Source organism: Sitophilus oryzae, unplaced genomic scaffold, assembly GCF_002938485.1.
Source record: "Sitophilus oryzae breed Bouriz unplaced genomic scaffold, Soryzae_2.0 scaffold_815_pilon_pilon, whole genome shotgun sequence".
NCBI lineage: Eukaryota > Metazoa > Arthropoda > Insecta > Coleoptera > Curculionidae > Sitophilus > Sitophilus oryzae.
The window spans coordinates 7,580,907-7,593,400 of record NW_022147434.1 but is presented as its reverse complement, the minus strand read 5'-3'; the positions used below and the strand labels follow the sequence as shown (position 1 = coordinate 7,593,400).

Here is a 12,494-nt window from a genome sequence, read left to right as displayed (position 1 = left end):
TTACAGTAACTTTTACCCTCAAAATTTCACTCGAAACGCTAAAAGTACTTGGAAGAAATTTATAGTAAATCGAAAAAATATTAAAACTTTAACACCCGTAGAGCCATCTAGTTATCTGTAGCTACGAAACAAAGCAGAATCGGACCTATGTTAATAGGAAAAATAAATCTTATTTTTATGTGCGGAATCTCCCCAAAAGAGATGGCACATGTTTTTTGAAGCACCCTGTATATGTTTACAATATTTTTGAATAGCAATCCCAAAACTTGTACTTATATGTGAGTGTTGTATGTCACAGTTTGGCTGTCTTATCCTATATTGTAATACATTCTAGATACGACCATTGGCATACTAGGCTATAAAATATTATAGACTGCACATTTCAGCCTATGTATCAATCAACCTGTTAAGTAAAACTCTGTTTTGAGAAAAAATAAATCCTTTGCAAATTGAGTAAGTATACATCTGTCCGACAAGAGAATATATGACAGTGGCAGTTGCAAATAATATTTTCAGTAAATTATTAGATGGCGTCTATCAAAATCATATCTTCTCTCCCTGGACCGACTTTACTATAAAAGTAGATCAAACTGTTTGTGACTTGTACTGATAATGTACTTACCTTCTTCATTATCATCTAACTCAGTTTTTTCTTCTTCTTCTTCCAACTCATTAAAGTCTTTCTTACTAACAACCTTAACCTTCTTATTTACATCTTGTGAATTTTTGTTTTTCAAGGGTTTAGAAGATTGTGTATTAAGCATCTAGAAAATAGAATTAAATGGTTAAAAATACATATAATGTATGAAAAACTTTTGTATTGCAATTCGTATAACAAAAACTGAGCATACTAATACAGGGGGGGGGGGCTTCAGAACCCCCTTGAGTTCAGTTAAGTAATACAATATTATTAATTTATTTTGTCACAAACGACTCTGAAGTATGTACTTTGAGTAGTTTTGTGTCAAGCCCCCCCCCTTCCCAAATCCAACCCTGTTCTTAAAGTATGCAACTTAATTTATTTTTACCTTGGCTTTGCCTTTCATTTTTGGTGTGGACATTTCATTAACAGATTCGTCATTTTTTATTACAGTGCCTGATGTACCAGGAGATGAAGATAAATCAGTAGTAGGTGGTATAGTAATAGAAGATATAATATTAATGTTTTTATTTATTTTAGGTGGAACTGTTATCACTATAGGTGTAGTATCTTTCTCCCCTGGGCTTTCATTACCATGAAGTATACTTAATGTTTTTGCTAAAAATATATATTCTTAAGATAATTACATCATACATTTTATTAGATTATAAATTTAGATTAGATAATAGTCTACACATCTTAAAAAAAATTAATATATAGAAACCAATAAACTAGAATTAAAACTACCTAGTTCGTCATCTTCTTCTGACTGGGGTGAGGGTTTAGGAGATGTTAACGGAGTATAGTCATGATCAAGTTTAAAATTATATAGATTTCTAGCCACTTCATCCATTGATATAGCAGTATCTTTTTCTATAACATCTAAAATTGTATTATATAGTTTGTGTATGCAGTCTACAGAGTCCTGCAACAATGTGTGGATATCTTAAGAGCTATTAATGCCCGACACACTTGCAGTACCCTGTATGTATACATTAGGTTATCCTTTCAATGATTATAAATGTAATAACATTACCACATAAAGAATTAAACCTTTAAAAACATCATGTAACACATAAAATAAGTTCACTAACCCTCTTCGTTTATAACTTCCATATTATCAGGCATGTATGTTACATTGTCAACAATAACATCAATGCTTTTCGAGTCCGATTTATCAATATGCATTATTTGTAACTTTGTGGGTCCAGACTTAGAACCTTAAAAAAAAAGGATTTTTTATTTACAATACATATTGCCAAAGTATTATTACTCAAATAATCTTCTACTGTTCTTCTGTCAGGTGTAACAGTCCCATCTTCATTGACTAACAATAGTAAACTGTCATTAATCATGTCATCAGCAACATCAGTTACCTTAACAATACTGTTTGCCATTTTGAACTCATTGATTAAATGCAGATGTTCTAAAATAAATATTTCTACTTAATATGAACATTGTTTTGTGTAAAAGATGTCAGTAAAATAAGAAAATATAATAAATGCTGTCTGCGACCACAACTTTCATGTGTGTTATTATGGTAAGTAAATAAGAAAAACAATTATGTCTTCTGCTTGGATACTTTATTTCACAAAATTAAAAATTTCATTGTTATAGATAGGCGTTCGACGATACAAATTAATAATATCTAATTTTCGATAGAATTCATAGCTAGTAGCGATATTAAAACCACTAAAACTCATGAAAATTAAACTTGTGGGAGGTGTTAGATAGTTCCACATTTGTTTATTGACCTTTAATAGCCACTCACTTTCAATGCTTCTATAGGAGTCACTTGTCTTTACAAAATACCAACATCCATTGGTATATATTTATGTTGCAAAACTTTGTGTATTTAATTACACCTTAAAACTACAAAATTACATTAAACATTTTTAAAATTACAAGTTAACTTTACTAATTTACTCAAACACGCCATCAAATGACATAACCTATGTCACATTCACATGTCACCAGCGTTGCCAACTGCTTGAACCGATTATCCCCAACAAACCTAGGGTGATTCCACACAATTCCACACATGTATTTTTAGGTCGATTTTGAAACATTGACACTAATGACAGTTGACAGTCTTGAGTAGGTATTGACCATATGACCAACGTATTAAAATTGCAATAAAAATTTTAAGATTTATTTAGGAAAACAAACATAAAACATATATAACTAATCCTAAAAAAGTTATAAAAAATGGTAACATTATAATTTTTATTTTTTCCAAATGTTAGTGGATAACATTTCTTTATCGGGTTCAAATTTAAGAATTCCACCATTTAATTTGATACCCTGTTTAGTATGTAGTAGGGCTTCCATAGTGGAATTATCTAAATTTACCCTGGTATCGGTTTTTATGTCATTTAAAGAACTAAATATTCTTTCTACCGACGCATTAGAAAATGGAAGAATAAGTAAAAAAGATATAACCACTTTCAAATTTGGATATAAAATTTCGTTGATCGTATTTTTTAAATCAAACACTTTGACCCAATATTTTTCGGCACTTTCAATGGGTAATTGTAAACCATGTTCTGCAAAATTCAATAATGCATGGGCCTTCCACTCGCTATCGAGCTCCTGGGGGTCCACATATTCTCTTAAAATGGGAAACCTTTCCAAGACCTTATATAAGCTCTTAGTTTCAAATGATTGTGCTCTTAACGGATCTAGTATTTCTAATAAAGAAAAAACACTATCATCAAAAGGAAACCTTTTTTTAATTTCACTAACCAGTTTAATATAAAAATTGAGGCAGCTTGTATAAAATCGCAACAGGTCCTCTTTAGAAACATGATCTTTAACATTACTTAAAGATTCTGTGGCTTGTATGCCTAAATACATGTTTTCATGCTCCACAAAAGAATGTGGATTTTCATGATTAATTTGAAAAATATTTTTTGTGTTTTTCACCACTGACATCTTTATATAATTTGAACATAAAGTTTTTAAAAGGGACTCTGTTTCGGGTTTCAGCCTATGTAACAAGGGGCTTTCGGTCTGGAATAAAATATTAAAATTATTTAGAATACCAAGCACGTAGGACATAAACTCTAAATAGATACGGGTAAACTTGTTTTTGATGATAGAAAGCATATCCTCAGTTGTCCTTGAGTGATCCGTAAATACTAAATCAGTAAGATAGGCTTCTAGAGCATCAAATTGTTCTAAGAATCTATCGACGCAGCCTTGCATTGAAAGCCATCTTGTATTAGAAAGGAGTTTTATTTTGTGGAATTGAACGTTAAAAAAATTTTGAAACTCCTGAAATTTTTCTTGCCTGCATGCGCTCCTACTAAAATGAGCCCCCACGTTACGCAGAAGATCCTCTATAGACCTCGGTAAGTTAAGACAGGCTTTTGATGATGCCAAGTGAATTAAATGACAAGAGCACTTTATGCAACAAATATTTGGAAATTCAATTTTTAATCGCGATACAACCGAATTATTTTCTCCAAACATTACATTAGTAGTATCGGAGGAATATCCTACCAAGTTTGAAAACGGTATATCTTTTTTAGCGATTACATCTTTTAATGTATTGAAGAGAGTTTCTGCATCTCCATTTGGAACCTCAACCATATCAAAAAATCTAGTTTCAACTGACTCTTTAAAAAATATAATGGTAAAGGCACATTGTTTAGAAGTACTCTTGTCCGTAGTTTCATCCATAATTATGGAAAAAAAACAGCCGGGTTTCTGAAGTTCAGCACTAAGTTGTTTCTTAAATTGTTTGCCTAATGCTTCCCTCACACACGCCGCTGCTTTGGTCCTTTTTAAGTTGAGGTCTTTAGCGATTTGCGAGTCTGGAAAAATATTAGAGCATAATGGCGCAAGAGTATCCATAAGTAGAAATGGCAGGTTGTTAGAGGCAAGAAGACCACATAATTTTATTTCAGCTCGTTTAGTGGCCTCTCCTCCCCGCTTTGTCAATATATCTGTTATTTTGGAATTACCCGCAATTTGTCTAATATTGTTTTGATGCCTTTCAGTTGACTCATGTCTATATAAGTCTTTTTTATGGGCAACTAAAGACATGTTACATGCCTTGCAAAAGGCATACTCGTTTTTATTATTGGTTGTGGTTTCTAGTTTAATAAGCCAGTCTTTGAACTTTGGCTCCTGCAACCATGAATTAATAAATTTGTAATATCTTTTTGCTTCGCCAGTTTTTAATTTCTTTTTTGAAGGTTTTTTATTCTGGGATTCGCCCTAAAACACAAGTTTAGTAAAAGCCAAGTTTGTTATATTAAATGAGATTTTTTGACACCTCTAATTGAGTTGTTTTTAACGTCGATTCTACTGAGCTACATGAAGCAATCTTCTCATTGTCACTGATCTAAAAAATGTTAATTTTGTTTTATTTTGATTTTAGGATATACCTTGTTAACAGGTTTTTCAATGCAAATTAAATGTTTATAATTTTTTTAAAAGTAGGTACACCAAAACTATAAAATATAAAATACCATGTCATACCTAATAACCATATTAAACTAACCTCTACATCTATTAGATTTTGATCGTCTAATTCAGGCCTACTTGCAGTGTTTCCATTATCCTAAAAGATTGAATTTATTATACCGTATGATCGAAAAAAACGGCGTCCAGTTGGCTGCGTAATGAAGATCGATGATATTTCCCATAGAAATTTACATATAAAATGACATCGATCTTCATTTCATAGCCATCGTTGACGCTGTATTTTTTCGATCATATTGTATTATAATTGACCAATACCACTTTATTATGCAATGCTAATATTGCTAACCCATAATGCCAGGTAAAACTAACCTCCACATCCATTACATTCTGATTCTCTGCATCTAATTCAAGACTATTAATTGTTAATTTTGGCTTCTTAATTAACCAGTTATCCATGTTTAAAATGCAGAAAGGCTAAGTAAAGTATATGCCTACACCCGTTCCCTTTTTTCTACGCCGCGCCGTCACCTTATAGCAATAGAAAAATAAAACAAAAACTAGATTCACTTACTTTTCGATTGGAATAATGTAGTTTAAACTAGAATTACCTATAAATAAAGGACCTAGTAAAACACTTACCACACAATTTTTAGCTAAACACCTGTGCTAAACACGTACAACCTAGAACCTAACACCTATGGAGTGCTCCACAGGAGTGCACAGCAGGAGTGCTCCACAGACCAAGAGTGCTCTAACCTGTGGATCCCATACGTCCAAAACACCATACGTCTTTGTCTAACGTTTAAAATTTAAAATTCTTTTAGAGGGTGCATTGGGCACTGAGTTATATTTCTATCATTTATTAAGTAGTGTTATTAAAAAGAGACGAGGCGATTTCGTTATACATAGTTATAGCACGCACGGTAGATGGCAGTACATGCTATTCATACGCGGCCCGTTTCGCGTTTTTAAACTAGAGCCGGGCGATATTTATCGATATTTTGTTTTTATCACTGATTTTAAAACTCTATTTGCTTCGCTTTACAATTTTCTTCTTTTTGAGTATTTAAGTTCCCCACAAAACGCCCACATTTGAGTATTCCCCACCAATTACACACATTCGAGGAAATTCCACACATTTTGTGGAATTCCACACAGATTGGCAACACTGCATGTCACCAACGTCAAACGTCACACGCCGGTACAAAAATGACTAAAACCACAGACAAAACGTGAAAGACAATAGACAACCGCCAAGTTCGTATAGCTTGTTACAGATTTATATATGATAATTAATCAGGGATGGGCGAGCAAACTAATGTAAAGGCACAGGTAAAGTAAAGGTTTGGTAATGGTGTGGATCCGGTGGCTGACCTTTAAACGAGTTTTTGCTGCATATAGTCACATACACTACGCATGCATACACCTTCGATGTTGCCAGATTGCAAGTTATTTTGGAATTATTTTCAGTAGAAAACAAATATGTGCTTTTCAGTGTTTTTTTGTCAATATATACAGTATGATCGAAAAAACGGCGTCCAGTTGGCCGGAAAATGACGATTGAGTACATTTCCCATATAAAATGACAACGATCTTCATTTCGTAGTCATCCCTGACGCTATTTTTTTCAATCATAGTACTCGCGGTATATTATTTATATTATTTTAATATTTTGCACAACACGTGAAACGTGAACGCTTATTAGGGAGTTTTCGTTGCTTACAAATTGCAATTCCGGTTAACGCTAATTGACAACTTTGACATTTCAATTTCGATTATCGTATATCGTAACCGCTAGCTGCCGATATTTTACGGACGTTAGCCAAAGCCGTTAACATAGCGGTACGCATGCGCACTAGCGCAGTAGAAACACAACATTGAAAGATACAGATCTAACCTAACATCATTCTATTTTGTTTATGTTTTGATTATTTATTTTATCTGTGTTAAACTCGTTGGGAATTCTTAGTGCTTCAACTAATCGAGGAATGTCTTTTTTTTCAAAGCAGAAGTTAGCTTTGCACTCTTGGTCAGATAATATTTTTAGGTTGAACTCCCCATAAAGTTCTGCTCGATATTCGATGTTGTTTTCAAACCCTTCCAACAGCACAGCATCCTCCAAATCCGATTCATCACTAGAGTCCAATAAAATTAAATTGTCCATCCTATATAGCGATACCCAATAAAGTCATATAAAGAACTTTCAAATCAAACAACAATACAAAAACCAAAAATCAAAATACTACGCTACGGGCTGTGCTTAGCTGTCAGTTTTCGGTTATCGTATCGTATGTCGGCTCCGAACCGATGAACCGAAAGTCCGAAAACTGTTTTTTTATCTGTCAAAATAGCGGTTATGGTTACGTATCCGTTAACCGTACCGTTGAATTTTTTTAATGCAACGAAAACTCCCTATTATGTATTTTCATAGTCAATAAAATTAAATAGAAATAAAATTCTAGATTCCTATAATTAATCTAATTGCTCTAGATCTGCTCTAGATTATTATGCTACGTTTAAAAAGTGCTTTATTAAAAATTCGGGAAATTAAAAGGGATGTGTCCAAGTTTTTTCTTTTTTTTTTATTTTTAAATGCTGTAGCTCCATGTCATGTTCATAATAGGTTTTTTTAACATTCCATCAAAACTACGGAGGCCTTAAAAGGCCTTTTAGCCTCCGTAATTAAAATTGTAGAATCATCAGCTTCAGCAATATTTACAGTTACCTTGTTTAATTCTGCTTATACATATATTGCATTATTTTTCTGCTACCTTAAGATTTCTATTCTTACACCTAATTTATGTGATTTTCTTAGCATAATATGATTTCTAAACCATATTTTTCCTAATGGAAGGATGGAATAGGATATACAAAATTAAGATATATTTTCCAGACAAAGCATAATATTAGTATTAAGTTTAAGACATAACAAATATTATAAGAAAGATCTTAATATAAATCACAAATTAATTACAAACTAATTTTAATTTGGTCTTGTATAAATACAGGTATAAAACTAATAAGATCAAAACTCAACCTTCACCATATTGTCAAGATTTGGCATTATAGGAACCAAGAAATTACAGTAAATTAAGAAAAAAATATCAAAGTACACGATATTAAATACTGTAATGTATTCTACGACACTCACCATCTCCCTTCTAAAGAGAAAAAGATAAAACATAAAGCTTATTTTAGTCTTATCAACACACTCTTCAATAAAATATATGTTTAAAATTGCTATTAATCCACTAACTTGATATTTTTAGGAAATTATGATACAAACATTATAATCAAAGTATATTGTATTAGTAACCCAGCAAACACGAACTATCGGTAAATAATCGGCCAATTGCCGTAAACGATGGCTGAGTAACGGCATCGGCAAAATATAATTGGTCCTATGTGTTACCGATGATTGAATTTTGGCCTTTGGCATTTGAACGCTGGCATAACGTTGGCATTTATTTAAGTAATCATTTTAAAGTATACAACCGGTAGTGCATCAACGGAACGGCAACGTGCCAACGTGCGTTTCCCATTCTTCTTAAAAATTTGCGTTTGACGTATCTCTTGTCAATGATGTCAATTATCTAATTTGTCCCGCCAACGCCGACTGACGCCGACCGAAATGCAAAATGAGAAAAACGCCGCTTATTGTGTCTTGAATTTGGAATATTGGAATGTGTTTTAAATCATTCGTGATCTTAGTAATTTTTAAGTGTTTAATTATTGTGAAGTTTTATTGTATTGTTCGATTGTTGCTACTTTGAGAAAAATGAATAATCAATTGCTAGACATTAGTAAAAACTACCCGACAACGGTGACAACTTGGTGAGTTTGCATGCCTACTTTTGAATCATTTTTGTGCACTTACATGAAACTATTTTGTGAACAGATCAGCATTTAGAATGTCTACTTTTAAATCCAAAAGTAAGCGTCAGCAAAGACGTTTAATTAACGCAAAGGTAGAGAAAGTAATTGGTGAATTGCGAGCTGAAAAATTTTACCTCCGAGGCTGGCTCTGAAGATTCTCATTGTCCTCAGCCCATAGTACAAATCTGTACAAATACTTATTCTACGCCATCAACTTCTTCAGGTTCTATTTTAATGAAAACTTATTCAGTTTACATAAAAAAAATCACATACTGATGATGCCTTTGATGATTTGAAAGAACTAAATGTATTATTAGAAAATGAAGAACAATTTAAAACTCTTGTAAGTACTTATCAAAACTTTTAATATATTTAAGCCATTTTTATGTAATAAAGTTATATAAATTCCAGTGCATGAAACTTAGTTTAGTTGGCGGAAAAGATGTTGCCACATGCACAAGAAAAATTCTTTCTCGCTTAATTTCACATCAATTAACTCTTAATTTAAATTGGACGGGAAGAAATGAAAAAAGTGGTCTTAAAGAGCTTGGAAATGTAGTTAAGGTCATTGTAGGTAAGTAGCTTAATTCCAGGGTAAATTAGATACATTTAAAAAAATATATATCAACTTTTTTTTTTAAATATACGGCCTTATTATCAATTATAATACCGTATGATCGAAAAAAAAGGCGTCCAGTTCGCTTGGAAATGACGATCGGTGACATTTCCCATATAATTTTACATATAAAATGACAACGATCTTCATTTCATAGCCATCGCTGACACCGATTTTATTCGATCATACGGTACATATTGTCATTTTCCATAAGAACTAAATGTGTTAGAGACAGAATATAGATTTTTGGTAGGAATTGAGCAGGAAATCAAAATATTATAAGCTCGATGAATTTTATAAATCAGAAAAAAATTAAACGATTTTGCAATTTTCGGTTTTGTTCGTATAACTACGAACGTAATTGGAGTTTTTTAACTTTCAAAACCGCATTTTATTTGGCATGAAAATGCTCAACTTTGCCCCAATTTAAAGGACCCTGTATCTGTTACGGTTTATATATCGGAATATATTATATTCCGCTTCAAATTTGTAGCAACCTGTATATACACAAATGCACACATATTTACAAAAGCATATAATTTTGATAATTTTTTAGCTTCTGTTAGGAGAAATCCGAATTTAAACGGAACTGCGGACGAAATCGAACACATGATAAAAACTTGGCTTCGCAATGCTGCTGATAGAGATGGGGGGAGAGTAAGAAGAAATAAGAATACTAATTGATTTGATGGTAAGATCTGCTATAATTATTGTATAAAGTTCATATAAAAAAAGTTATTCTTTTATTTTTCAGATGGAACGTTTTATTTTATTTTTTAAGTTTGTTTGAAAGAATGTTTTTTTTTCTCTTTATTTGTGTTCAGCCCTGGGTAAATATGTATATTGAATATTAATGAATTATTTATATTATATCTTCCTTCATAAGCCTAATGTATTTTTATTTATTCCTATAGCCATTTTTAAACAAATAAATAATACAGAATATTACAGTTCGGTTTTTGCAACTTTTCTGAAAAGAAGTTTCACGCGTACAAGGAAGTACATGCAGTGACCGGCTAAAATATGGAACAAATTTATTTAAAAATTACATAATTGATTTTTTAAAAGGGTGCTCGAACACGTCTTATCATATTTTTCTTGCGCATTTTTTGCACCAAATAAAATATACAGGATATATAATTTTTAAATGAATTTGTTCCATATTTTAGCTGGTCACAGTGTATACAGGGTTATTCATAAGTCCTATTTGACGTTTACGGAGAACCAAAAATCCAATCCTCTTAAAAACTGGGGTCTTAAAACAGTGATGCAGTTTCTTGCTAAACTTGGCGACAACTTCGTTTTTTTTTATATAGAACACCTTTATATTAGTTTGTTTTTGAATTAACCTTGAGATTTTATGTAACTTCTAATAATGCCCTATGCCTTTCTTCAACAGTTTTCGAAAAAAAAAATTACTTTCCAAAATTTTCGCTAAAATAAGAATCAAAAGAAGTCGCGAATTCTCGGTTATGCAAAATAGTAAAAAGTTGAAATTATTTTTTTTCCTAAAACAGTTGAAGATATAGGTATAGAAGGCATTATAGTAGTTATTTAAAATTTCAAGGACAAATCAACAAACTAATATACGGGTGTTCTATTTAAAATAACGATGCTGGTTGCCAAGTTTAGCAAGAAACGGAAACCTTGCGTTTGGCCAGCATTCTGCCGATGTTTATTTTAAATTAAATATAATCCATAGGGCCATAAGATTTAAGCACGTATAGCCAGCGTTGGCCCAACGATACAATTTAGACGTTGCATCGGCCCAACGCCGATTTATACGGTCGGCCGACATACGGTTCGACTGTCGGCCGGGCGGTCATATACGGTCCGGGCCAGTACTTTTTTTTGGGGTCGGTCCAGTGCCTGTTCTCCGGCAATGCGGCATTTGTTTGATGCTGGCCCGTAAGAAATGTGTTTGTTGGGTAACATTATAGGTAAGATGTTACCTCTATCTCCCATTGACGCGTATTGTTCTATAAGACTCGTCATGGTAGTATTTCAAAACATCAATACATATAATCAAAACTATCGTTGCCTGTAAATAACTAGAAATTAAATAACTTGAAAGACATTTTTTTTAAACTTAAATAACTCGGTTATTTTGGATTTATCTGAAAAAGTAAGGAGAAAATACGTTTCTTTTATCGAGATCTGCCAGCCCTGAAAATATTTGCACTTATTTAAGACTCACCCTGTATATAAGTTTGTTAACATTTAATATAGATGCTGAACTTGTATATTTTTAATTAGATCTTTCTATTTAGCTGAATGTCCTAATATGTATACTACTGTTTTTTTAACTAAAATATGTTAAAATAATTAATCACATATGTATATACATACCTAATCGGATCTGCACAACTTTGCCCAGGGGGGCAATTTTTGGAATTGATCGTTTACATGCGAACGCGCAACTTTGCGAGTGTTAGAAAACGAATGCGTTTTAAAAATTCAATTTTTCAGCCATCTTCGCATCTTAATTTGCGATCGTCGTGAGCGTACGCAAAATTACGAGCCGGAACTGTGGCAACGTCGCAAATCACAGTGAAAAACTAAATTCTCTCCAGTTTAACCGTATTTTTTACTGTTTATTTACTTTTCATTACTTGGTATCGATAATCGAGGTTTGTTGTGTTGTTGGTCAAGTGGGTTAATAATGGAAAAAAAACGTGGAACTAATGTTAGAGAAAAGCAAAAAGTAACGTTAATATTTGTAAAGAAATTGCAATTGCAATAGGCAATGCAATAAATACCCGTATTGCAAAACCATACTGTTCTCTATTCTGTTGAGTTTTTCAAAATTATTTGTAAATTCAACCCATTGATCGGATATCTCTGGATGGTTTAGACCGTTGGTAACTTCATCAATTGAATGAGAAACCGAGGCTTGGTACATATCGATGTATTTATTTAAAGCAATAT

At 32.4% G+C, this 12,494-nt stretch overlaps 2 protein-coding genes and 1 long non-coding RNA gene across 8 annotated transcripts in view; 1 reads left to right on the top strand and 2 right to left on the bottom strand.

The window, feature by feature from the left end:
* Positions 1 to 2,630, bottom strand: part of LOC115889544 (death-inducer obliterator 1) — a 60,838-nt gene extending 58,208 nt beyond the window's left edge. Inside the window, exons 1-7 of one of the 2 annotated variants that reach the window (XM_030909578.1) lie at positions 2,567 to 2,630; positions 2,412 to 2,512; positions 1,914 to 2,066; positions 1,735 to 1,860; positions 1,388 to 1,522; positions 1,029 to 1,258; positions 623 to 764 (exon numbers count right to left, since the gene is read on the bottom strand). In XM_030909578.1, the coding sequence (XP_030765438.1) occupies positions 623 to 764; positions 1,029 to 1,258; positions 1,388 to 1,522; positions 1,735 to 1,860; positions 1,914 to 2,037 (757 nt within the window). In that variant the 5' untranslated portion in view covers positions 2,038 to 2,066; positions 2,412 to 2,512; positions 2,567 to 2,630. Of the gene's footprint in view, positions 1 to 622; positions 765 to 1,028; positions 1,259 to 1,387; positions 1,523 to 1,734; positions 1,861 to 1,913; positions 2,067 to 2,411 lie in introns of both variants that reach the window. The other variant, XM_030909579.1, reaches the window with a different exon arrangement.
* Positions 2,631 to 2,778: 148 nt separating this feature from the next.
* Positions 2,779 to 6,243, bottom strand: LOC115889545. Of its 5 annotated transcripts, XM_030909581.1 has the most exons (5): positions 5,714 to 6,243; positions 5,444 to 5,602; positions 5,151 to 5,210; positions 4,923 to 4,991; positions 2,779 to 4,864 (listed from the first exon to the last, which is right to left on the bottom strand). In XM_030909581.1, exons 2-5 carry the CDS (start codon positions 5,528 to 5,530, stop codon positions 2,867 to 2,869), a joined length of 2,214 nt encoding a protein of 737 aa, XP_030765441.1. In that variant the 5' UTR covers positions 5,531 to 5,602; positions 5,714 to 6,243; the 3' UTR covers positions 2,779 to 2,866. The 5 variants fall into 5 exon arrangements, with proteins under 5 accessions (XP_030765441.1, XP_030765440.1, XP_030765443.1 ...); XM_030909580.1 differs by having other exon boundaries at positions 5,444 to 6,243; XM_030909583.1 differs by lacking the exon at positions 5,444 to 5,602.
* A 2,924-nt stretch (positions 6,244 to 9,167) lies between these two features.
* LOC115889555 lies at positions 9,168 to 10,147 on the top strand. The gene is made up of 3 exons (XR_004051468.1): positions 9,168 to 9,293; positions 9,362 to 9,524; positions 10,123 to 10,147. It is a non-coding gene; the product is annotated as an uncharacterized LOC115889555 (long non-coding RNA).
* Positions 10,148 to 12,494: the final 2,347 nt, after the last annotated feature.